This window comes from Oryzias melastigma, linkage group LG15 (genome assembly GCF_002922805.2).
Source record: "Oryzias melastigma strain HK-1 linkage group LG15, ASM292280v2, whole genome shotgun sequence".
Lineage (NCBI taxonomy): Eukaryota > Metazoa > Chordata > Actinopteri > Beloniformes > Adrianichthyidae > Oryzias > Oryzias melastigma.
In genome coordinates, this window is record NC_050526.1 from 18,639,938 (window position 1) to 18,666,401 (window position 26,464).

At 35.7% G+C, this 26,464-nt stretch overlaps 1 protein-coding gene across 4 annotated transcripts in view; it reads left to right on the forward strand.

Annotated features, from left to right (window-relative positions):
- The window catches only part of hectd2 (HECT domain containing 2), a 78,304-nt gene that overhangs the window by 25,810 nt on the left and 26,030 nt on the right, over positions 1–26,464 (forward strand). For 3 of the 4 annotated variants that reach the window (XM_036215477.1, XM_036215478.1, XM_036215479.1), the window contains 10 exons: positions 1,155–1,200; positions 5,008–5,117; positions 6,557–6,904; positions 7,642–7,738; positions 7,826–7,933; positions 9,935–10,067; positions 13,176–13,264; positions 18,289–18,353; positions 18,576–18,669; positions 24,433–24,507. In XM_036215477.1, the coding sequence (XP_036071370.1) occupies positions 1,155–1,200; positions 5,008–5,117; positions 6,557–6,904; positions 7,642–7,738; positions 7,826–7,933; positions 9,935–10,067; positions 13,176–13,264; positions 18,289–18,353; positions 18,576–18,669; positions 24,433–24,507 (1,165 nt within the window). The remainder of the gene's footprint in view (positions 1–1,154; positions 1,201–5,007; positions 5,118–6,556; positions 6,905–7,641; positions 7,739–7,825; positions 7,934–9,934; positions 10,068–13,175; positions 13,265–18,288; positions 18,354–18,575; positions 18,670–24,432; positions 24,508–26,464) is intronic. The other variant, XM_024297380.2, reaches the window with a different exon arrangement.

Genomic DNA, 26,464 nt, shown 5'->3' on the forward strand with positions numbered 1-26,464 from the left:
TAACGTATATATAAACGCGTATATAATATATATATATATATATATATATATATACATACATACATATTACCCCATGTTTCTGCTAAGAAGAAGCAAGTAGTTAGTAGGTCTACACTTCTTTAATGTATCTGTTGTAGAGACACAGAGAGAAGTGTGTGTCTTGTTTTGTGTTTTGATTGTATTTTTATTTTCATCGCTACAATCTGTTTAGCTGTGTTTTGTTGTAGAAAATCTGTTTTATTTTGAAAATAAAACAGATTTTCTCATGTATCTTGATGTCAATTCCTGCCAGAATTGACGCAGATCGCTTGCGACTCGCACGTGAAATAGACGTAGGAGGGCCGACGTCTATGAATTTAAAATCAAAAAATAAGATTGTGATTGGCTGATAAGAAAGGCAGGTAGTAAAGGTATTGGTTATTGATGAGTGCCGTGTAGAGTGAGTGATGTAATGACCCAAAGTACCCTGACGTGATGCAGATTTTCCTTATTGAAATTCCGCCAAACCATCCCATAATAGTCTTTTCCACTTTTCCAGCCTGTCAAGAAGGATTTCATCGGATGGTAAAAACGGTTGCTCTAAGGTCAAGCAGCTCTACAATTGAAGGTCTTCCTGAGTTTAAAGGAGTTCTCAAAGGAGCTGTGTTGTCTAAAGAAACCTTTCAATCAAACGAAACCCGTAGATCTCATGTCCAGATACCATTTCGAGGCCCTGATTTATCCCTTCATCTCCTGCAGACTGGATTTCTGTAGACTGAAACGATGCTGCTGCCAGAGTTCTAACCAGAACCAGAAGAACTCACCACATCACTCTCCTTCTTAAGTCCTTACAGCACTGCTAAGAAATCCCTTCATAGTCTGGAACCCAAATACGTATCAGATCTTTTTGTGGATTTACAAATCCAGCAGGGCTGTGAGATCAGGAAATGGAACCAAATAGAATAAAATTGATTTCTGCCCCCAACTTTCTCCACATTTCTGATCAAGCTGTTTGACACCCAGCAGCACCACCTGTACTCCTACTGTTACATCTCTGCTCTTCTTTTTGCACAGATGTGTATTCGACTATTTTGTACAGCTTTGTGCGTAGCTCAGTGTCATTATGTGTGTCTTGACTTCTCATCCAGCTTTTGCTTTGGATGCTTCATTTTCAGACCTCGAACCAAAGACGATCTACGAGCTTATTTCATCCTCCTTCAGGTGAGAAAACAGTAAATAGTTCCTTATGGGTATTAACAACATTGAACCTGAGCATAATACTTGTATAAAGATTCGTTTTTGTTTATACACATATATATATATATATATATATATATATATATATATAAACTAAAATCGGTACAACCCATCCATTTACAATTGATTTTGGTTGATTTAAGGAATGCAGACTGGTCTTTGAAAAACAGTTTCATTTGACGGTTTATCGTGAGCTGATGACTGTTGGTGTCCCGACACTGCTCACGATTGTCTAATTTACCACATAAAAGAGATGTTTGGCTTCCACAGTTATGTTTTTGTAAGTTGATGTAGTCATGAATGATTTAGATATGAATGTGCAAAAACAATGTATTTCAGAGAATACTCTTGTTATTCAGGTTAAGGAAATGACAAGGATGTTTATTAATAGACACATAAATTAAATGATGAGTATTCAAATATTATATTTCTTTATTATTTTATTTTATTTTTTGCGGGCTGAGAGGGGAGGTGTGGTCTGGATCTGGGATTGACAGTGAGGTTAGCTTGAGGTAGCATCGCGTCTTCAATATGGAGAGTTGTACCGAGCATTGTTGAGGTTTTTCTCCTCCACCTTCTCCTGAGACAGACGCTCATGGGACCCGTGTCTGAGTGGAAAAATGATGCTAGCATCATAAGCTAACAAAGGCTAACATAATAAGCTAACAATCCCAGGTGAAACGTTCATCGCTAATCCATCCCCAGAACAGAGTTCACTGCATTCAATGCCAATTGTTGTCTAACGTGAACTGGAAAGTTGTGCAAGCCTGTAGATTTTTTACAACCGATGGCAAAACACCTCCGAGCCATGCTAACGCTAACACGCTAACGGTCGACTGATAAAGAGACAAGGATGGGCGGAGCTTTCATACTGGAGCTGCAGAGCATGACGACGTGAAACTTCTAAACGACATGAAACTTACTCCAGTTTACCAATCACACACTGTAATACATCGTTTCAACCTGTAGGGGGCAGCAGATGGTTTTTGACTATAATTTCAGTTTATTTCAAATTGTGAAAAATGTGGCAACAGACCGGACTTTTAAAGCCCAATTTATTGAGATAAACAGCCAAAAAAGTTGATTTAGTGTTTGGTTACCCTTTAAAAACTCCCATCGTCTTAAATGCCAACAACAACATTTAGCCTTGAACTTATTTAAAATACATGCGGACAATCCAGCAATGTGCATCTTGGTCACGCATTTTACATGTGGTCAGCGTGAATTTTTATCAGTTCCTGTGCTGGTTGCATGGAAATACGTGTGAATAACAGCCAAAAAAAACAATTAAAACACAGAGATTTGTGCTGTAATTTATATTTAATGAATTTCCCCCCAGGGGATTAATAAAGTATCTTGATTGATTGATTAAATATGTTATTAATTAATAAAATAAAGTCCTAACAGAACGACCTTTTGGTTGCCAAGGTCAACAGTTTGAGGCCAGTTTTGGGTGTGGTTCTGGTGAGATATACTTTACTGTAACAACCCCCATAGAAGACAGAGCAGCCAAAAAGATGAACAAGAATTTAGCTAACAAAAAGGGAAAGCTCAGTCAGTCTATAAACACAATCCTGCTAAACGGTTTTTAATCCTAATTTTATCCTAATTTCCGTTTTTGGTCGTTTCTAGCAAGCATAGAAATGCAGTTTAGTCTTTTAACGTAACAAACTACAGACGTTTGTTCATTCAGACACTTAAAAAAGTGTCTCTAAGGACGTTCAGGAATGTGTTTGTGCAGGTTATTGATGCATCCTGTCTGCAGTTCCTAATGAAAATGGATTTCCTTGCTGTGTGAAAATCTGTGGCTAAATGGGTGTTTAATCCGATCAAGGCAGGAATCTGCTGCGGTTCCACTTTGGCTTTGTGTGGCATCAACACAAAGAAACACAAACATGCTGGCAAACTTGGGACTCCTTTTCGACTTTGAAGACTTCTCGCTGCTCCCATGAGAGCGCAGCCACACGGACACACAAACTCACACGGGTGAAGTCATGTCGGTGGAGGACGGCTGGTTTCCTGTCTGATGAGGATTTTCCCTACTTTATGAGCTCTGAAAGCTGCAGATTCTTTCCTCCGTTGTGTGTGTTTGTGTGCAGGCTGAGCAGTCCTCTGGGATTACTCCACTCTTATGATTCACAAAAAACTCCTTTTTCAGCCAACCAAAAGTGAAAGTAGCTGTTGAGAAAGAATACCAATTATTGAAGCCAAACCTCGATCATCAACCAAACTTATTTGGATTGTAAATTGATGCCTTATATTTTCTTTGTCCAGATGGAAACTATGCTAATCCACCTGATAACTCAAGTTTAGTAGAACTACTCAATGGTTTGGAATTACTTCCATTGTTTAAGTGTTTTTTTTTTGTTTTTTTGCTTTGCTTGGTTTCTGTTTGCAAAATGTTAATTTTATTATCGTTGACTGGTGGAAAACAACAAGACTTCTAGTACGTTGATATACCGTATATTTAAAGCCCAAGTGAGACACATTGCGTGCAGTTCTGCAGGACTTTAAAGATTCTAAAGCTCCAACTTTTTTTGAAAAAACCAAATCACGTTACGAGTTACTGAAGGGACACAAGGCATTTCTCTTTTCAAAAACTGACAAATTCTATCAAGATTAGCTTTCTGTCTGTCCCCAAGAGTCCCGACTCAAGACTAAAGGAGACTTAGCGTCATTTTAGCACCGCTGTAGGTGAAACTGCACTCCGATCATGTGACATTTATCAGGTGTGACAAGAATCAACCCCTAGAACTAATACTACACACTATAGAAACACTGCATGAGGTAAACACCCCAACTGGACCTAAAAAAGCACACCTCAACCTTATTTATACAACTGATATGGACATGGATGGATGGATTTTCTTTATTTTCAAAAACAATAAAATGATTAAATAAACAGAATGTATTAAAGTGTTTGAAAAACAGTGGGTAAAAGAAAAATCATATACATTTCCACCCCTAATCTTACTATAGTTTATGCAATCATTTTTACACGTATACTCATAAAAACACAAACGTATTAAAGAAAAACAAAAACCAAAAATTCGTTAAGGTATCAAAACATCACCAAGTCATAATTGTCCACACATTGTCCCAATTTCTAATTTATACGCTTCCAAAATGTTCACTTTGTATTGTTTTTTCTAATTATGATACATACATGTTACAGGGGAGAGTTATATAAGTTCGTTTCCTCCTACTTCCTTTTATTTAACTTATTAGTTAAGAATGTCATTGTGTTACGTTCCATATGCAATAGAGCAAATATATCTATTTATGTTTGAGTATTAATTGAATTAATAATTACTTATGTAAATCTGAGTGTTTTCCAACTAATTTCATGACCAATTATTCTATGTTTGATATATCTTTGGTTGTCTTGTTTATGTGTTATTCTTGCTTTGTTTGTAGGAACTAAACCGTTTCCAAATCCATTTTTTTACTTACTTTGATACTTTTCCTCATACTATTCTACCACCTCACCCCCAAAGACAGAAACACACTGAACTTTTTGTGTTGTTCTTACACAAGGTTGTTTGGTGTAATTTATATTATCCTTCTGTTTCCTTAAACAATTCTTGTTTGTTCTGTGATAGTAGTTTTTTTTAGCAATATAAATTATTAGCATTGTACTGTATTTTATTTCACTGAAACCTTTAGGAATGATTTATAACATGCTGGTGTGATTATAATACTCCTCTTTATGAATTCTTCTAATGGCTTAATTTTGTAAAATTGTGTTTTTGTGTGTGTTTGTGTGTCTAGAACCCACAGTATTCGAGCACCAACACATATGTGATATACGCTCACCTGTTGCGTCAAATCGCTGCTTTGTCTGAGGCGGATCACCACTTCCTGGTTCATTGGCTCAAAAGGTAAGGGTGGGTGTCGGTTTGGTCGTGTAAAACGTTAGACCAGATCTGAGCAAAGTTTGACATGTTTTACTAGTTTTGCTTTTGCAATAATGTTAAATTAAGTTTTGACTAGAAAAGTTGGATTGCCTGTGATAACTCTAGTGTAAATGCTAGAATCTTGTTGAATGTGGTCGCTGAAGATGCTGAAAGTGTTTATTCTAATTGCTAAATTAAGTCATGAACGTGTTGAAAATTTTGATACAAAACTTGTATAACTAGCAGAAAGTGCACAAAAAATTGAAGAATTTCCTGAAAGAAATTGCTAAGACATTGCTAAAATATTAGCTTAACTCCAAATTATTTAAAAAAAACTTCAGTAGACGCCACCTTAGCCAAAAAAGCTAAATCGTTACTAAAATGTTAGCTTAGCTCAAAATAAGCTCAAAAAACCTCAGTAGATGCCACTTTAGCCAAAAAAGCTAAATCGTTACTAAAATGTTAGCTTAGCTCAAAATTAGCTCAAAAAACCTTAGTAGATGCCACTTTAGCCAAAAAAAGCTAACACGTTACTAAAATGTTAGCCTAATTCAGAATCAGCCTAAATAACCTTAGAAGATGTCAAATTAGCCAAAAAAGCTAGCATGTTACTAATATGTTAGCTTAACTCAGAATTAGCCCGAAAAACCTTAGTATATGTCAAATTAGCGAAAAAAGCTAGCACGTTGCTAAAATACTAGCTTAACTCAAGAATAGTCCAAAAAACCTCAGTAGATGCTAAATTAGCCCAAAACGTTAGCATGGTGCTAAAATATTAGCTAAACTCAAAATTAGCCTTAGAAATATCAGTAACATTACTGTCCTTAACACGCTGAATCCTTCGATACCAAACTTGCATAAATTGCTGAAGGCGCACAAATTTTTCTAAAAATATGTGAAAAAAAATTGCAAAATTTGCGTAAAGTTTCAATAATTGCGTAAAATTTCAATGATAGTGTAAAAAAAATCACGGAAGTAAAAGTAAAGCATGAATGTCCTGAACATGCAGAATTTTTTTAATATATATTTGAAAAATTTCCAATTCATTTTCAATGGGGCTGAAAAATCGCATAAATTGCCAAAATTGTACCAAAAGTCCAAGCAGGAATGTCTCTAACAAGCGGAACATTTTATACCAAGATACTAGAAATTGCTGAAAGCGTGATTGAGTTTTTAACTTGAAGATCATTTCCATGGTTTTGCTGACACCCTTCTTGCAGCCTGTCAGCATGAGGAGGAAATGTTTGAAAGCGTCTTCTTTTGTGGTGACGATTTACTAGAAACCTGCTTCATATTAGAGATCCGTTTTTAGTTGAGCTTAGATTTAGAAAACCACTGTTTCCTGTCAGATCCGCCTGATCTTTTTCTCTCTTTTGGTCACTCTTTGTGTGAGCGTGTGGCTTTAATGTCTTCATGTCCTGCAGACTGTCTGCACGCCGCTTCCGACAGCTGGTAGAGCGCCTCCTGCAGTTCATCTCCACCCGCCTGTTTCCTGCAGACCCAGATGAGCTTCCTCCTTCGTCGAAGTGCTCCTGGTGGATTCCCTCTGCCACCAAAGTGCTCAGTCTATTCAGTAAGCTTCACACGAACCTCACAGCTGGATGTGTTTGTGTTTTTTTTAATGTTCTTTTTCTCTTTTTGTGTCCAGACGCAGCCAACAGTGTCTCCTCTCCACCCATAATGCCCTTCACTGACTTCTACAACATCACTCTTGACCACATTGACTTCATGGAGGAGTACAGAACCTGGCAAAACTACGGCAACTCAAATAGGTCAGATTTACTGTCACACTGCTGGATTTTCCATCTGTTGGCTTTTTCCGCTGAGGGAGTCCAGACCAAAACAGTTTTCTTTCCAGTTGGCATAACCGACGCATCCCAGGGATTAGGTCAACCAGCAGCCCGAACCAAATCCAGCCCATGTGGGCGCATGAGCGAGCTGTTTCAAATGTCCTTAAAAAAGGGAATGTTCCATCTGCACTTCATCAAGAAGCAATACAGAAGCTAAAAAGTCTTTTTCACTTTTCTTCATGTTTTTTTTTACTTTAAGTAAATTATCCACATTTTGCTCTTTAATTTTAGACTTTAACTTCCTAATAAAATAATGTGATAACATTTTTAATTTTAAAGATGAGATTATTTCAATAATAACCACTCTTTATTTGGTTTATTCTCACTCTGTAAGATGTTCGTAGTGATGCATGATAATCGATACTGATATCTGATATTTTCTGTCCTCTTGTAGCCGATACTCAACCAAACACTAGCGCTAGCACTAGCAATCACAGCCGTTTATTCTTTGCATACATCACAAGGTTGAATTTTTAAATGTCTTGTGAGATTTGTTGTGTTAAAGCTTGACCTTTTTTCCGTCCTCGTGGCACTTCTGTCGAACAAATTTTGCAAATAGACGTTGGTCTCCGACACGCTAAAGCATAAGCCCACACGGGCGAGCGCTGCGCCATGCGAGATTTTCGACATTTCACACCATTCATGATTTGTGTTTTCAGGTTTTCTTTCTGTCAGTTTCCGTTCATCCTGTCCACAGTGGTGAAGAAAGCCATCATCCAGAAAGACTCGGAACAGCAGATGATCAGCCAGGCCAGGGTGAGAACAAGAGAAGGCTAAAAAAAACAAAAAATCTTATTGGCGTTGTTCTTCTTTGTACGATAGTTGTGTGCTTGTGTTTTGCAGCAAAGCTTGGTCAGTAAAGTTTCTCGCAGGCAGAGAGTGGACATGAACCTTCTGTTCCTCAACATTAAAGTACGACGAGCACAACTTCTCAGCGACTCACTGGATGAGGTCAGCCCAGAAAAATGCAACTGATTGTATTTATTTGTCTTTTTTTCCCTCTAAAGCCATTCTAGTATTTCCATCTCTACTCTTACTCTTCTCTGTATTGTCTACTTCTATGTTTTACTGTCATCAGATGACTCCCATAAAAAAATGTCATAATTGTGTTTTATAACAAAGGCCCAAAGAGCTGCTTTGTTATATAGTATGTTAGTTTTAAGGTTGTTATGGGGTCAAATCAGGATCAGCTTAAAGTGAATGAAAAAACAGATTGTTAAATTAAAAAAAATAAACATTGGGGATTTAAAACATATAAATAACATTTGTTTTAAGCTCAAAACACATTGTAAACTTGAATTGAAATATTGAAAATGTGAAAAAATAATACTATAAATATGATAAATACTATTTAAAAACTATACTTGCAAAAATTTTGGGAGAGCGTAAATGATGTCACCATGACCTCTATGACCCGATGTCAATCATGTCTTGGTAGCCAATGGTCTGGAAGCCCCACTGCCTTTAAAAACAGGCTCAGCACTGAAACAAAATGCTTAAATTGAAACTGCAAAGAGGAAGAGAAAATAAAAAAGTTAAAAATACAAAAGAACAACTGTTACAAAAAATGTTATCTCTTATTTGTTAAACGTTTTTAGGATACTTTTTTAAAATTCACATTTCAAGTTTACAATTTTTTTGTTTAAATTTTCAGCAATTCTTTTAAGATTTCATTTTTTCTTTCAAAGATACTTTTTTTTCTAAATTTTCAACATTTTTAAGTTTACAATGTGGACTTTTGAAATTCAAATTGTTTCAAAACTTTTTTTGTGTTTTTAATTTAAAATGTATATTTTCAAATTTACTATCAGGGTTTTTATTCACTTTAAGCTGATTCTTATGTGACCACATTGCTAAATTATTGTTTTTTTTTTCTTTAAATAAATTAATTTCAATGTTTTTTTTTTTTGCTTTTTTTTCAATAAATCAGAAGAGCTAAAGTTTATTTTCATATGTTCTTAGAACTTCAAAAATACAAGGATTTTCATACCTATCAGTTATGAAAAAGAAGAAAATATTTCATCAGCAAAGTCATTTTATTAAAAAATGTCTAATTTCATGCCGGACCAACTTGCTTGTTTTGGTCTTCATGCGGACAGGCGTGAACAATATTCTCACTTTTGTTTTAATAAAGTAACACAAAGATTTTTTGAATTTTCCAATTTAGATTACAATCTTTTCCTGAGTTCATTGGTATATTAGCTCCTAAAATGAGAGCTATTTCTCTAAATTTGACAAGAAAACATGGCTGCAGACAAGATGGCGGCAAGATATCTTTGTCTTTGTTGAAAAAGACACATTTTTTTTCTCCAGTTTTAAGTTTTGAACCTTTAACTCTTTGCCCTTTGACATACAACCTCATACGCAACCAACGTGAATCAGCCGATTTGGAGAGAAAAGCAGCGTTGTGCCGGTATGCAACACTTTAAAGCGGCTTTTCACCAAAATGCAACACATTATTGTTGTATAGCGGTGCAAAGAAGCTTTTCTCTACGACAGAATAAGCTGAATCACTTTGATCACGTTAGGGGTTGTCAAATGGTAGTCAAAGGAATAGAAACACGGAGGTTAAGGTTTTAAGAGTTTAAAAGTTTTACAAATCTGAGCATTTTTGAAAAAAATAAATTATCATTTTTTTCCCCATTTTAAACTCATCGTGCACACCAAACCGTTTGATCACATTAAAACGTTTTAATAAAAGGTGCTAAAACTCTGAAAACTTGCGGAATTTCCGCTTCCAGTGAGCGATGTCTGGACGCCATCTTGTCTACAGCCATGTTCCTCAAATTTAAAGCTGTGAGGTTCAGATAAGAGTTTAGGTTTTTAAATCTTCCAACTGTTTTATTTATATATATATATATATGTATGTATGACAATGTGTTGGCAAGAAGACTATTTTAGATCCCACAAATAATTTCAATCAAATCAAAGTTTCTGACTCTCCGTCGACAGTTGACGAGGAAGCGGTGTGACCTGAAGAAGAAGCTGCGGGTGACGTTTGTCGGGGAGGCGGGGCTCGACATGGGCGGCCTGACGAAGGAGTGGTTCCTGCTGCTGGTGCGACAGATCTTCCACACAGACTACGGTAGGACACACTTTGGCTCAACCATCTCCAGATGTAGTAACTGTCTTCACCGCTGTCCTGAATTTAAATTCCCATTTAATGTAAAGTCTGTGGAAAGTGAAGCAATTCTCCCCTAAAAATAAGGCGAAAAAAAACTCTGGTTTTTACAGATGGAAATGGAAAGTACATTTTTATTAGATTCAGTCCTCAGCAGATGGGATCTGTGAGGTTTCACCAGAGAGCCGGAGCAGTTAAGTGTCCGCTGGCTAAGAAGCTTTTGGTTTTGGAAATGGTGCCAGTCCAGTCCTTATTATGACTGTTTGCTTTCTTTTAGTTGTCTTTTAGCCTTTTGCCATGTCTGTTATTATCCCTGAACCACTGTGGGTTTTTTCTTTTGAAGCCAATGTCTTTCTGCTGCTTTTCTCATCTTCAGAAATAATACTATAAATGGAGGTTTTATTGTGTGAGAAAAGTTTTCAAGTTTAGTTTTTATTTAGCGTTAGCTTGTGCAAAACTAATCTTATCTAATTTGTTCTTTAGGTTGCTATTTTCTTTTCAATATATATATGGATATATAAATATAAAACAAATATATGTATATATATATATATGAAGCCCAATGAGGCAAATTCCTTTGTGATTTTGGGCTATATAAATAAAATTAAATTGAAATTGAATTTAATATTTACATATATGTGCATATAAATGTATATACTGTATATATCTATATTTTTATATATATGTGTGTATATATATACATATATATATACATATATATAATTATATATATATATATGTATATATATATATACATATATATATATATATGACATATCGCCGCTTGATGTCAATCAAAAATTTTATTTGCGGTAATATGACTTTAAAAAATACAATTGAAGTGTTGCTTCTTAACCTTTAAAGTTAAATATATATATATATGACATATCGCCACTTGATGTCAATTAGAAATTGTATTTGCGGTAATATGAATTGAAAAAATAAAACTGAAGTCTTGCTTTTCAACCTTTAAAGATATATATATGTATATATATATATATATATATATATATATATATATATATATATATATATATATGACATATCGCCGCCTGATGTCAATTAAAAATTGTAGTTGCGGTAATATGAATTGAAAAAATAAAATTGAAGTGTTGCTTTTTAACCTTTAAAGTTCCTAAAAGTTTTAGAATTTTTTTATAAAAGTATTTTATCAAACATTGTGGCCTTTGTAAATATATATCCTTTTGCAAAAATTTTAAGTTCTCAAAACTCGACTGCAGACTTTATTTTTTCATGATGAGATGATGAGTACTTTTGCCTTTTGGGTGGTTTTTAGGGACAGAACTGTCTCGCTGGAGTTTGGAACCAAGCCGATTTTTGTCTCCCCACATCTGTGACGCTCTTCCTTTTCGTCTGTCTCTTCAGGCTAAGTAGTTCTTTCCATCGGCGCTCCGTCTTTTCCGCGGTCTTGTGAGCCTTCGCTGCCAGAGGACGGCGGCGCTGAAGCAACACGTTGAATGAGGGCTGTGTTCCCCTCATTAGCTGTGCAGGGACAGCCCCTCCCCCGCTCCGCCTCACGCGCACACGCTCTCAGCTGCGCAGACACACATACAGGTGTACGCAGACGCCCTTTTTTCAGACCAAAGCGGTGTGGATTTGCAGAAGCAGGTCGGCCAGATGTGCAGAACAGACTGCTGCTGTTCCTCTGTCAGAGCTGGAAAAGCCTTCAAGTCCGGACGAGGAATAATGGATGAAAGTTCGACTCAACAAAGTTCTGATCGTGTTTTTCTTTGAATCCTTCGGACTGCAGTTTATTACGTCTAAAGCTGGCGAGACTTTTGCAAGTTGCTGCGAAAGGAAGTAAACAGGCTAACCAGATACTGAACGTCCAAAAATGAAATGTTTCCCACAATCCCTCACTTGGAAATTAATATATATATTTGTATACATTTTATATACATTGCATACATATTTTTGCTAGTTCTGAATCATGATTTTATGTAAAACTGTGTCTCCTCACACTAGTTCAGGGATGGACAAACTTCGGCCCGGGGGCCACTTTTGGTCCATTAAACTATTAAACCTGGCCCACCTACTGGAATAAATTATATTGATGATAACCCTTATTAACGTTTGGTCTTCCCTGTAATTCTGACGGTGCACTATAAACACACGGATCTTTGTTAAGTTATTTTGCATTTATGTAATTTTGAAAGATTTATTCATTATTCTGGTGTTCATATCTGTTTCTGATCATTCCAACACCAAATGAACGCAGCATTTTTCTAGGTTTGCATTCTTCATGAGGGACATCAATACATTGGTGAAATTAGCACTAAAATAGGGAAAACAAAAAGGTCCCAATAACATAATAGTTAAGTCCAAAATGTTGTGCATTGATATATACATATTAGATTCCAATCAAATTTGATTGTGTTTTTCTTTCTCTTATGTGGTGGATTATCTGAGGTCGCTGCTGATTCGGCTCTTCCAAATTGTAGAATTTTTTCTGGCCAACGAGCTAAACGGCTTGCCCGCCCCTGTCACATTTTATCATGCTAAGCTATTAGCAGCATTAGCATTAGCAGCTGTTCACTTCTTTTATTTTGGTGTGGACCCAAGGTTCTTATTGTCACTGGATGACAGGAAACATCTCAGTCACACCTGGAAGATTCTGATGTTTGAAGACTTTTGAACCTTTTGGCTTCTTTTTAAATCTTCCTGTTTTATTTATGTTTTCTTTATTAATCCCAATTTGATCACTGACTTATTTTCTTTTGCAGCATTTGTGCTGTCTAAAAACTCTAAGTATCTTTTTTGTTGTAGCATTTCTGATGAAACTACGGTCACATATCTCAAATTACCACCATGCGGTGACGTAAATGCATGTTTTCCAGCAAATTTCACATAGACTGTTACACATCGTCCAATCAGAGCTGCTGCCGGCCGATGATTCAGCTGTCGTTTGATTTCATCACCGACGTTTGGGATAGTCCTGAATGTAAGCGGCGACTGTAAGCCGCTTACATTCAGGACTATCCCAAACGATTAAAAAAAAAAGCAAACTGATGTGTTGAAACGTTTCATGTTTCTTTTTCTTTTTTTTTATAGGGATGTTCACCTACATGAAAGACTCGCGCTGCCATTGGTTCAGCAGTTGGAAGTGTGACAACTATTCAGAGTTCCAGTTGGTGGGAACCGTATCCTTATTAAATCTGGGTTTGTACAAACTTTGTCTTTTCCCTTCATTTCCATTACATTTGACCTAATATGCATCGTTAATAACTTTAACCTTAATCTATACCTGCAAAGGATAATGATGATTATTGTAGCATTAGAAGTCTTTTATATTGTCATATTATAAATCCCATTTTAGGGGGGTTTTGAGGTAAATTTCAAACACAAATGTATTTTGTGTTTGTAAAATGACATAAATATGTCATAAAAATAGATTGTTTAGCCCCTCTGAACTCAGTGGTCCATTTGCTAATCACATCGGCTGTTTACAATGAATGACACTGACCCCTGACCCCCAGTACACTTTTCATTCAAAATTTAAAGTAAAGTTTCAAAAAAGTTTTTATTTTCTATATTTGTTTTAACAAGAGTTTCACATAATCCTTCAAACTTTGTCTGGATTTTTGTCTGGATTTTTAGACATTTTCCCCATTTTTTGTTTACATTTTCTTTACTTTGTTTGTGGATTTTTACATTTTGAATTTTGTCTCTACATGTTTTATCTTTACGATAAAACATAAAAAACTGTTTGATCTCAATTTTTGTCATTTTTTTACAGTAAAAAATGACATTTTCTACTTGAAACTGAGTTTCAGGTTCATTGTGGAATTATTGTGTAATATAATAATAAAAAAATATCTATAAAAAAGTTTTAGATGTACTGAAAAGATTGATTTCAAGCATTACATCCAAAATTTTTTTTAAGATAAATCAATAGAGCAAATTTTGAAAAAAGCAAAGAACGCCCTGAACTTCTGAGAGTTAAAATAAAACAAGTTTAAAAGCAGAAGTTGTGCAGCTTAAATATTTTTTGCATGTTTCTTATTTACATTTGTATTTATTTCACAATATTCTTCTATTTATTTTACGTTAAATTCAGACTTTCGTTTTTCTTAATCCTTTTTTTTTTAATAATTCTGCATAAACGCTTGAAATAATAAGTAAGAAGCTCCTAAATGCTTTCGTAAATTAACATAAAATAAAAACGATTTTGTCTGAGGAACACAGAGCACCCCCACTTTTTTTCCTGTGTTTTCCACCAGAAGCGAAAGTTTCATTCATATGCGTAAAGGAAAAAGTTGCTGGAGCCACGACTGCAAAAACCCTGGCATTATGGTTTCTCCCTAAATAGCAGCAGTTTGACCAAATTCGAGAGATTTTCTGTGCTGCCAATCAAAACTCCCAGCAGCTGAATATTCAATATTTGTCTCACTTCTCAATCAGGGTTCCTGCACAGCCGAAAACTTCTCGAGAAGCAGCATTGTCTATGCAAACATTTAAAAAGATTTTCCAATGTCCAACACAGCAAAATCGTTTTGTCGGTTATTCTAGAAGTTTCGTCAAATGTTCCGTGGTTGTGTTTCTGCATTTCAGCTCCTGAGCTCCAGAGTTAGTTACAAGGCAGCTGGGAACTGTCAAAAGGTTATATAACCTAATAGCTGCTCGCTCCCGGCCAGGTTTGTGTGCGCATGTGAGCTCCAGAGTTAAACCACCACTTTTCAACTGTGTAAACAGTAACTTCTTTTAAAAATAAAACTATTAAACCATGAATCGTTTAATTGTATGAAGTCTGGACTTGAATTTTGATGCTAAAGATGTGGAGGTTTCTGTAGGAGGTTTGGAGGAAAAACAAGAGTCATAGAAAGTATTGTGTTAATGCATGTTACACAAATATTAAATGTGTTGTTTGGCAGAACCAGCGAGAGTGAAAGGAAAACAAAAGAAAGTGTGTTAACGTGTGTGTGTGTGTTTACTCCTGGGTGTTCCACTCAAGTTCCACATGTGTAATTGTTCTAAGAGCTCATTTATCAGCCTGTGTTCGGTTGTCATGACACCACTGCATCAGCATGGTGATATGCTGAGGAAGAAAAAAAAGCGAACCAAGTCCAACCGGGAGGATAGAAAACAAGGAGAGAATAGAAAATGTTAAATCAGATAAACAAGAGACAAAGACATGAAGATGAACATTCCAGGACGGGTTAAATCCACTCTTCCTGTTGTCTGGATTGCTGTGACTGACTTTTTAAAATTCTATAGTGGCAAAAGTTCAGATAAATCGATCATAAAAAGTAATGAGCAGAAAACTCAGCTAATGAGTTTTGGCCGAATCTAATTTTGTGATGGAAATTGCTCTAATTGTGAGAGGTTGAGCTGGAGTCACATGACTTGGACTCAAGTCAGACTTGAGTCATGAGTTTGACAACTTTACACTTGACTCGGATTTTAATATCCGTAACTGTTGACTTGACATGGACTTTAATTTTTTATAACTCGTGACTTGACTCGACTTTAATATCCATAACTCGTGACTTGACTCAGACTTTAAAATCCATAACCATTGACTTGACATGGACTTTAATATCCATAACATGTGACTTGAGTCAGACTTTAATCTCCATAACTCGTGACTTGACTCAGACTTTAATATCCATAAATCGTGACTTAACTTAGACTTTAATCTCCATAACTCGTGACTTGACTCAGCCTTTAAAATCCATAACCATTGACTTGACATGTACTTTAATATCCATAACATGTGACTTGACTCAGACTTTAAAATCCAAAACTCGTGACTTGACTTAGAATTTAAAATCCATAACTCGTGACTTAACTCAGACTTTAATATCCATAACTCGTGACTTGACTCTGACTTTAATATCTGTAACTTGTGACTTGACTCGGACTTTCATTTTTATAACTTGTGACTTGACTCAAATTTTAATATCTATGACCCGTGGCTTAACTCAGACTTTAATATCCATAACTCGTGACTTAATTCAGACTTTAATATCCATAACTCGTGACTTGACTCTGACTTTAATATCTGTAACTTGTGACTTGACTCAGACTTTCATTTTCATAACTCGTGACTTGACTCAAATTTTAATATCTATGACCCGTGGCTTAACTCAGACTTTAATATCCATAACTCGTGACTTAATTCAGACTTTAATATCCATAACTCGTGACTTGACTCTGACTTTAATATCTGTAACTTGTGACTTGACTCAGACTTTCATTTTCATAACTCGTGACTTGACTCAAATTTTAATATCTATGACCAGTGGCTTAACTCAGACTTTAATATCCATAACTCGTGACTTAATTCAGACTTTAATATCCATAACTCGTGACTTGACTCGGACTTTAATATCCATAACTTGTGACTTGACTCTGACTTTAATTTTCATAACTCGTGACTTTAATATTCAGACTTTAATATCTAGGACCTGTGACTTAACTCAGACTTTAATATCCATATCTCGTGACTTGACTTAGAATTAAAAATCCATAACTCTTGACTTGACATGGACTTTAATATCCATAACTTGTGACTTGACTCTGACTTTAATTTTAATAACTCGTGACTTAACTCAGACTTTAATATCCATAAGTCGTGACTTGACTCTGACTTCAATATCCATAACTCGTGACTTGACTCTGACTTTAATATCCATAAATTGTGAAAAATCAGGAACAGTTCATGGATGATTTGCAAATTGTGTGATGGCTAAATAAATCGGACTATCTTTCATTCCTCCAGCAGTCTATAAATCGAGTCGGAGTCTCCCACCCCCACCTGGCTCAACTATTCAGGGAGTCGGGTCTCTCGTGGGGCGGTGTGCAGCGTGGAGGGGCAACCTGAACGCGCATCAGGCCCTTCTTGTGGATCATCCCACTTATGGCTCCCGCCGAGGGTCCGAGTGACATAAAAAAACCAAAAACCAAGCGGCTGAATGTCGTTTGTTCTGCGACTCTTTGGTCAGTTCTCAAGGGTAAACTGTGTGAAATTGTACAAATTTAAAATAAAAACTGGAAATTCTTTTGCGTTGACGAGTGGCGCCCAAGAAACGGACCCACATCGGTTGAAGTCTGAGTTGTGGTGTTGGTGCCCGACTGTATGTGAATTCCTAATTACCTTCATGGTTACGGTAATTCATTTCAGAGTGAGTTTATTTTGTTTCCTCTGTGTGTACATGTATGTGCGTGTACATATGTGTGTGTACATGTGTGTGTACATGTATGTGTGTGTACATGTATGTGTGTACATGTATGTGTGTGTACATGTATGTGTGTGTGCGGATCACTTGGCTGAAGTAAACGGCGGTCGATTCCTCGGCACACACTCACACAGCTGGAACACACATTCACGCCACATCTGGTTCCCACATGTGTCAGCTGTGAGCACGTGTGTGTGTGTGTGTGAGGGATTTTTGGGCCGACGCCCCTTTGACTGAATGAGGGGGAGGGGCATCATTTCTGGTGGAGGTTTCAGCCGCCATTTACGTTGTCCAGACCAGAAGGTTTCTTTCAAAATCTTTCATCTAGAACTTTTTTTTTCAGGCGTTTTACTTAATTACATTATAATTCTTGAAATAAATGATAAATTGCTAAAACTATTATTCCTATCGTATTGGTGCACATTTAGAATTCAAAAGTCACTTTACACTTTAGGACATTTAATGCCATATATATTTAAACATTTATTTATCTTGTGAAAATTTTAAATAATTAATGATACATTTTTTAAATAAGTTTATGCTAAAAATATTTATTTCAATTTCTCTCTGTGAGCCCATATAATAATTAAATACGTCATAAAATATTTAATGGCAATTTCAATATTTTAAGGCTAGATACATTTAAACATTTATTTACTGATTCCCACTTTTAGTTATTTAATGCCAACAAATTTATTTAATCATTTTAAGGTAAATATTTTAATTTTAATCATCCATCATTTAAATATTGTCAATGAAATTTGTGAATTTCTGATTTTATTTCTCATAAATTTAAATACCATTTGCAATAAGAACATAAAGTCAAATGTCAGATTGTTTTAGAACTTCCTGCTAGTCTTGACGTGGGACTTTCATCACTTCTTTTTCTGCCTCTTTTCCCTTTTTAGCTCGTCAAATTGAATATTTTCTTTTCTAAACTAATATATTTATTGAAGGTTCTTGTCCTTAATCCTGTGGTTTCTCAGCTGATGGGCTTAGCGGTTTATAACAGTATCGCTCTGGACATCCACTTCCCTCTCTACTGTTACAGGTAAACCTTCACTGTATTGTTTTTGTTCTCTTTAGAGATTAAAGTTGTATTTCATGTTTGCATATTATTTTCATTTATTGGACTTTTTTGATATCTAAGTGAAACTTGGAGATAAATCAGTTTTCTCTTATTTGTGTCTCATATAATCACAATCAGAAAGTCTAAGTTACATTTTTTTTATTTTTTATTTTAACATAATTTTATGATCTTATGTATTTCCAGGAAGCTCCTCAGTCCACCCACTGTACCATGTGACCAGAATGCCTTTGTTGGCATGGCAACGGCCACCTTAGAGGACCTGCAGCAGGTCATGCCTGTAAGTGTCTTAGCCTTTTGTCTGAGACTCAGATTGTAAAGATTAAACGTGTATTCAGTCGTGTTGGAGAGTCAGTTGGAGGTTCACACAGCGGCCTTTGTGCAAAAATTCAACACAACAGAGACTCAGCAGTGAAGTTAGGTTATTGGGCCACATTCCTGACCACTTCTGATGGAAACACATTCAAAATGTCATTGAAGTCCGTTTTACTTTTAAATTATGTACAAACATTACTCGTTTATTTCAGTGTTGACAGCACTGTTTGACATCAGGTTTAAGGTCATTTGTGATCCTCCATATTGTCTCCAGCTAAAATGTGAAATTATATTAAAAGAAAGCAGAAAACAAAGAAACCATCGTTTAATAAACCCCAAATCCAATGTTCTTAAAACGGACATGAATGAAGCCAGTAAGGATTTACTACCAAAAAGTCTCAGTGGAAGTGCTCTAAAAAAGCCTGTTAACTATTTAATTATGTAAACATATTACCTTTTGACAATTTCACTGCATAAAAGTGTATTTTTAAATAACAGAAAGAGAAAAAAAAATGTGCAAAAACCAAAGTAAGAATATTGTTACAGAAGATTTTTGGTAAAAGTTTTTGTCTTAAGGGATATTTCTGTTTGCCAATAGCAAGTTAATTTACCCAGAATGCTTTTCTGCTTGCTCAGGGACCCAACCTTAATTACAACACCAACATTACCGCTTTAAAAAAAAAAATGAGAGAACTTTCAGTTAAACCTCTGCAATTCTCCCATCCACCAGCAGAGGGAGATAGAGTTTAACATTTCATCCATTTTAAACTGAAAGTGTTCAGATTCCAAAATATACTACCATCTATTTTTTGCACTTGAACCATTTTTTTTATCAAATAAAGAATATGTGGCACACGGCAGCTGCTGTGCATTCTGGGTAAATGCGGGATCATATGTGTCAGCTTTAATTTGGACTCTGTCAGCCTGTTTTGCATTAATAAAGTCAATTTAGTGTCTTCAATCAACAACAGTTGAAGGAGCTGAATCCTCCAAAAAGTTTCTAACATTATCAACATTTTTTAATAAAATAATAGAAATTGCTCATTATTTCATGTTGCACCTTTTCAACTTAAAACCTTAATGTTTAGTAGAAACACCAAATCTTTGGATATTTTTCTGCAGGATATTTCAAGATTCTTATTTCCGTTTGTGTTGTTTAACCTACAGAATAATAAATCATAATATTCTCTTTCTGTAGATTGCTACATTTGCCTTAAATGAAGGCAAATTTCTAAAAAAAATTCAGTTTTTTTTCTTTTTGCTCTTTTCTGCCAGGATTCCAGCACAGAACTGTGAACATTAACTACATCTTTCCATCTCCATAGTCACCTTCATATTACAGTCGTGTTCTGTGTTCTCCGTCCTGACCCAAATTCAGCCGGCCCTTACCTGTCACATGCGTTGTTTCTAATTTGGTTAAATGGGTGACTTTGTAGCAGGAAGAAGACGAGCTTTGCTCTGTTTGAGTTTGTCCTTCGAGGTTCTTTACTCAAAGCTGCATCATAGCTGAACCTCCAGAGCAGTGAATAGATCTCATTTGACTGCGTTTTCTGTACATAATATTTAATTTCATGTTTAATTTAAACATTTAAAAGTGGCTTATTGATATGTAAGCTCCAATCTTGGCAAACCAGGACGTCTACATTTTAAAATAAAAAGAACATTGGTTCATTTTAATATGGTTTTAACTGGTTTTAGTGTCCTGTGGGACTGTAGTTGCAGCTCAAGCCCAGACCATTACACATCCACCACTATGCCCACCATGTTAATGTAGATCAGGCGGTGGTACGCATGGCTGTGTGTTGGATTTAACACACATTCAAAGCAGTTACAGGCTGATGTCGCTGAAATTGTAACTGGACAGAATCTTCTCTCATCATTCAGCGTCTCTGAGGTTTTAATGTCTTATCATCCCTACGAAATGGGATTTACGTCCCTCTTTCTCCTCACGTCAACCACTGATTCCGTCGCTTCCTTGAACAAACAGGGTACGTTTGATTTGTTCTCCAGAGACACTCAGTTCACTTTCAGTCAAGTCAGCATATTTCTATGCAAGTTGGAGGTTGGTTTGTTTGTTGATTAGTTTGAAATGGGAAAAAAAAACAAAAATAAATTATTCTAAATATAATTCTGAAGAAAAGTTCTGCAGAGCAGAATTTTTTCCACCAGTGGTGGTGTGAGAGACGGTCAGATGTACCGTGGTGAATGACTCATTTTCACTGATCTAAAAACCTTCACCAGGATATCAGCTCCGTGTTCATCCACACAAACTCTGAGTAACGAGGAATATGAAAGATCAGGTTTATCTGATTCTATTAAAGACACTTTGATAACAGGACTGGGCGATACTGAGCGTTTGGGTATTGATCCGATACTGGTCAAAATCACTGATTTCAACACCAATATCGCAAATATCAATATTGGTATTGATATTTGTGATTTTGGCATCGATATTTGCAATATTTTTATATCTGTCTCTAATTGCTGAAATCGATACCAACACTGAATATATATATATATCTTTCTTTCTTATCCTTTATTTAACCAGGGGTGGATCCGATTGAGATTTAAAACCTCTTTTTCAAGGGAGCCCTGGAATCAATACAACAATAAAATACAACATTTGTTAAGCAAATAAAACAGAATTACAATGAAGGTTAAATATATATATATATATATATATATATATATATTTTTTTTTTTAATCGATATTTGCGCCATTGATCGTATCAGTCCGATACTGGTTAATATCGCTAATATCAATACCAATATTGATATTTGCGATATTGGTATTGATATCAGAAATATTGGACCAATACTATCAATCGCTGATATCAATGCCTATCACAAATATCAATATTGTTATTGATATTTCCATTATTGACTGGTATTGGATCAGTTCTGGTCAATATCGCGGGTATTGATACCAATATTGCAAATATTGATATTGGAATCGATATTGGTGATATGGGCATCTCTCGCTCATTTTCCGGTTCTGGGTCACGAGCAGACGTGTGTCTCCAGCTCTCCTCAACTCTTTAAAACTTGATCACATTAATGATTTCAATGATCCTTAATAGCCTGATTTTATTAATATTTGATATTAAGTCCTGAACCGGATATTGATAATTCATGTAGAGAAAATGGTCGAGTCGGGGTGGGATTATATAAGTTCGCTTCCTTCCACTCCCTTTCAAGTGATCTACTTGTGATTTATTAAGTGATATGTTATGTATGTATTATGACCTGATTGCTTGAAATAAACCATTTCATTCATTCATTCATTCATATCCATACAACACTGCATATGTATATATATAGGTATAGATATTTGCGCCATTGATCATATCAGTCCGATACTGGTTAATATCGCTAATATCAATACCAATATTGATATTTGCGATATTGGTATTGATATCAGAAATATTGGACCAATACTATCAATCGCTGATATCAATGCCTATCACAAATATCAATATTGTTATTGATATTTCCATGATTGACTGGTATTGGATCAGTTCTGGTCAATATCGCGGGTATTGATACCAATATTGCAAATATTGATATTGGAATCGATATTGGTGATATGGGCATCTCTCGCTCATTTTCCGGTTCTGGGTCACGAGCAGACGTGTGTCTCCAGCTCTCCTCAACTCTTTAAAACTTGATCACATTAATGATTTCAATGATCCTTAATAGCCTGATTTTATTAATATTTGATATTAAGTCCTGAACCGGATATTGATAATTCATGTAGAGAAAATGGTCGAGTCGGGGTGGGATTATATAAGTTCGCTTCCTTCCACTCCCTTTCAAGTGATCTACTTGTGATTTATTAAGTGATATGTTATGTATGTATTATGACCTGATTGCTTGAAATAAACCATTTCATTCATTCATTCATTCATATCCATACAACACTGCATATGTATATATATAGGTATAGATATTTGCGCCATTGATCATATCAGTCCGATACTGGTTAATATCGCTAATATCAATACCAATATTGATATTTGCGATATTGGTATTGATATCAGAAATATTGGACCAATACTATCAATCGCTGATATCGATACCAATATCGCAAATATCAATATCGGTATTAATATTGGTATTGATATTTGCAATATTGAGCAGTATTGGGTTGATTGAATATCACAGATATCGATACCAATATTGATATTTTTCGTAAATGCGGCGGATGTGACGTGAACCTCAAAATCTCAATTGTTTTCAATCGCCGTGAATGTTTTACATTTTTTTAATTACTTGATTAACACGAAACACAGTTAGTTTATTAAAATAAAAACTTTTTGAAATGAAATAAAAAAAAACTGAGGAGGTAAACAGTCAACAAGCCAAAAGAAACAAGTAACTATGATGTAAAAACAAATCAAAATGATTAACAATTAAAAAAAAAAGACTGATAGAAATATAAATAGTTTGTAACTTCTTAGCCTTTAAATAAAATGAACAATAAAATGAACAATAAAAACAGGTGAAAAGTCACTTGTAAAAAACAACTCAGCATTTAAAAAGAGTGAAGAATGTATCCGGCCTGCTGGTCCTTTTGACTGATACAGAAAAGTGTCAAACAAGAGTGGGAATATCAATATCTGCAGGATGGTATCAATCCAATACCAACTTGTGACCGATAATTTTGATATTTTAGATCCATTTGATAAGGATGATGGTCCCGCGATTTAGCCACAGCTTTTGCCTATAGCTCAGTTTTTAACTTTTATTACAACATTTAGGGAAAAACAGCTGCAAAATCATGAAATCATGGAGGGACTGTGCATCAAAACAGACGATAGTTTCACTTTTTTTACATTCTAGGATGCTGCTGTGCCGCGGGATTGGCTCAAAAAAGGTTGGAAATCAAGTGTGCAGAAGTTTATTAACTTTTGGTAAACTTGTGTAAAAGTTAAGACTTTGACTTTTCTTGACTGGGACATCTGCTGCTCTCAGAACTTCATGAAACTCTCAAACGATTCTGTCTGAGGTGACTTTGAGCGGGGGGATCGAACTCCTCTCCTTTCACCAGCACCGGAGAGAAAATAGGGACGCTAAAGTGGAAAGTAGGTCACGCTGAGGCTTATGTAACGATTCACTGAGAGAAGAATCATGAGCTGTATCCAGGCGAAGAGATCCGAGCCGCAGTTTGGGTCACGTCCAGAGAGCCTCCCGACTGCGAAGGTCAGAAGCTCCTTTTGCCACCTGCACGCACACCGACACACACAGCGGTGGCGCTTTCACTGACTGACCACGCCGTTGTGTAACATCAGATATGGAGCTTGTATGGCATCAGCAGCCAAAACCTCGTGACTCAAAAAAAAGATTACTTTAGTCTGTTGGCAGCTGAGACCAAATCCAGCTTGACCTCTTGAATGTCTTCAAAAACTACTAATAACTTTATTGAAGAAAGAACGTGAGCTTTTGTAGTTTCTCGGGGCTTTTTTAACCGGTTCTGTACGTTGACATGAAGTCTGCAGCCTTAAATATTTTCGTGAAGACTTGCCGCTTTGCTTAAGGGTTCTTTGGTACTTCTGACATGGAGACAAAATGTGCTGAGCTCGTCAGAGTTCAGACCTGAGGCTACGTTTCTGCGTCTTTGTACCAAGAACAAAATCTCAACCGAAAAAGAAAGTCAGTTTGAGTTTCTCTCCGGTTGTGAACGTGGAGGAAGATCTTGAGTGTTCTGACTGTCGGGTTGTGTCTGCAGGAGCTGGCTCATGGTTTAGGGGAGCTGCTGAGCTACGAGGGGAATGTGGAGGAGGACTTCTACCTCACCTTCCAGGTAAAAAACATCAAATCTTTCTATGTTATTCATGTTGTACTACAGACTGATTTGCAGAAGCTCCACTCATCACATCTGGAAGATACGATGGAGTATTAGGGCCAATAGATACTAACCAAAAACATTTTTTGAAATTTAAATTACAACTTTAAATCCTGTAAATTTAAAGTTAAAATGTAATTAAAATTAAATGAAAAAAATTAAAGAAAGGTCGTAACTTTTAAATTACAAGAATAAAGTTGTATATTTATGACTTTAAACTTCATAAATATATGAGAAAAAAGTTTTAAATTAGGGCCGGGAATCAATTTAAAAAAAAATTAACTAATTAAATCTGGAAAAAATTATCGTGATTCTTTTTTTATTTAACCACTTGTTATCTGCAAATAATCATAATATTAAATTACACACAAAATTGTACATTTAGAACATTTATTTGTAACCCTTTGGAACTTTTTTTTAAATTTACCTCTGTATTTTCAATTTGAAAGACTACCTGTTTGTTTATTTGGTATCATTTTAATCAACACGACCTCCCCTGAGTGACCCTAACTTTATTTAGTCATTTTTCCATGTTATATTCAAACACTAGACATAAAACCATGGAAACATCAATCTGGAGAAATGGGATTCATTTTGCTGTGGAAACCTCAAAAATGTTTAACAAACTGTTTTTACAACATAGAATGAAAGTTTTAGGTGTTATTTTTACAAACACAACAAGAATAAAAGTTGTCAAACTAATAAACATAATTTTGAAAAAATGAGAATTTTCTCTGCTTTCTGTTTTAAATTTTTTGCTGGAATTCTGTTTCTACTTTTTTCTTCTTTTTTTTCTCACATACTTTCTTTATTATGCTTGTGAAAAATAATTAAACGTTTGATCCAGCTGGATTTCAGGTTGGCTGCTCACAGGTGGGGGCGTGTCTGTCTTCTCTGAACTGTTTGCCTCCCGCATCGTCAGGGGCGGGCTTTCACGGAGAACCGCGGAGTTTCCTCAATTTTTAGACAAAGTTTAGGTTTATTTTAGATGGAGTTTTATTACGCTATTCTCACAGCTGCACGGCAAGACACCTGAGCGCGATTAATAAATATTAACAAATGAATTATGTTTTATTAATCACATGCGCTAACAGCCCTATTTTAAATTAACGAGGAAAAACACCAAAGTTGTCTGGAGCCGTGCTCAAAGATCAATGAATTCTGAAGCTTTATTTCCAGATCAGTGTCTCAAAATCAAATGATTAATAGTGTGTCCGGGTCTCGAGGTTCGCTGTTGGTTATGTGAAGTTTCATATGTAAAAGAAAGAGCTCAGACACATGTTTGCAGGACCACCACTTTATTCAACCCTTTTCATTCACATAGCCAGAAGTCCATTTGCCTCCTTAAGTCACGTAACTGTCGTGCACACAAAACTCAGCAAAGGCGAATGAAAATGGAGTTACATAACAGGCTGTAGAATCATCACTTAATACAAAGTGGATCTGACTGATGTGACTGAGATGAGCTTTTTTTTAAATCTGGATTTTACAGAAGTATTAAGTCTAGACATTGTCATTTTTTGAATAGTTTGAACATTTTCACATTGAAGTGAACAGGAGCTGCCTAGCTTGTATAGAATTCTAAATTCAAATTTACTGCTCGATGCCTGTCCTAGAATGCCCTCGATTCCCCGGCCCCGTGTGGGAGGAGCAACCGTTGTTCTGGACTTCACTCGTTGCCACATCATGGAAGACATGGATGATGTTGAGCGAGTAGCTTGAGTTTCTATGTTTTAGAGAGCTCTACAGAGGTGCCAGGAAGAACGTCATCGTGTCTGAGTTCAGCTGATCGTTCAGAGCACATGTGTAAAAGTCAAGGCAAGTCAAGTCTTTTAGGCTATTATGGAGCTTAGCTAATATGTAAGCTACATGCTAGCTGTTTTGGCTAACTTTGTTTTTTTTTCTGTTTTTTTTT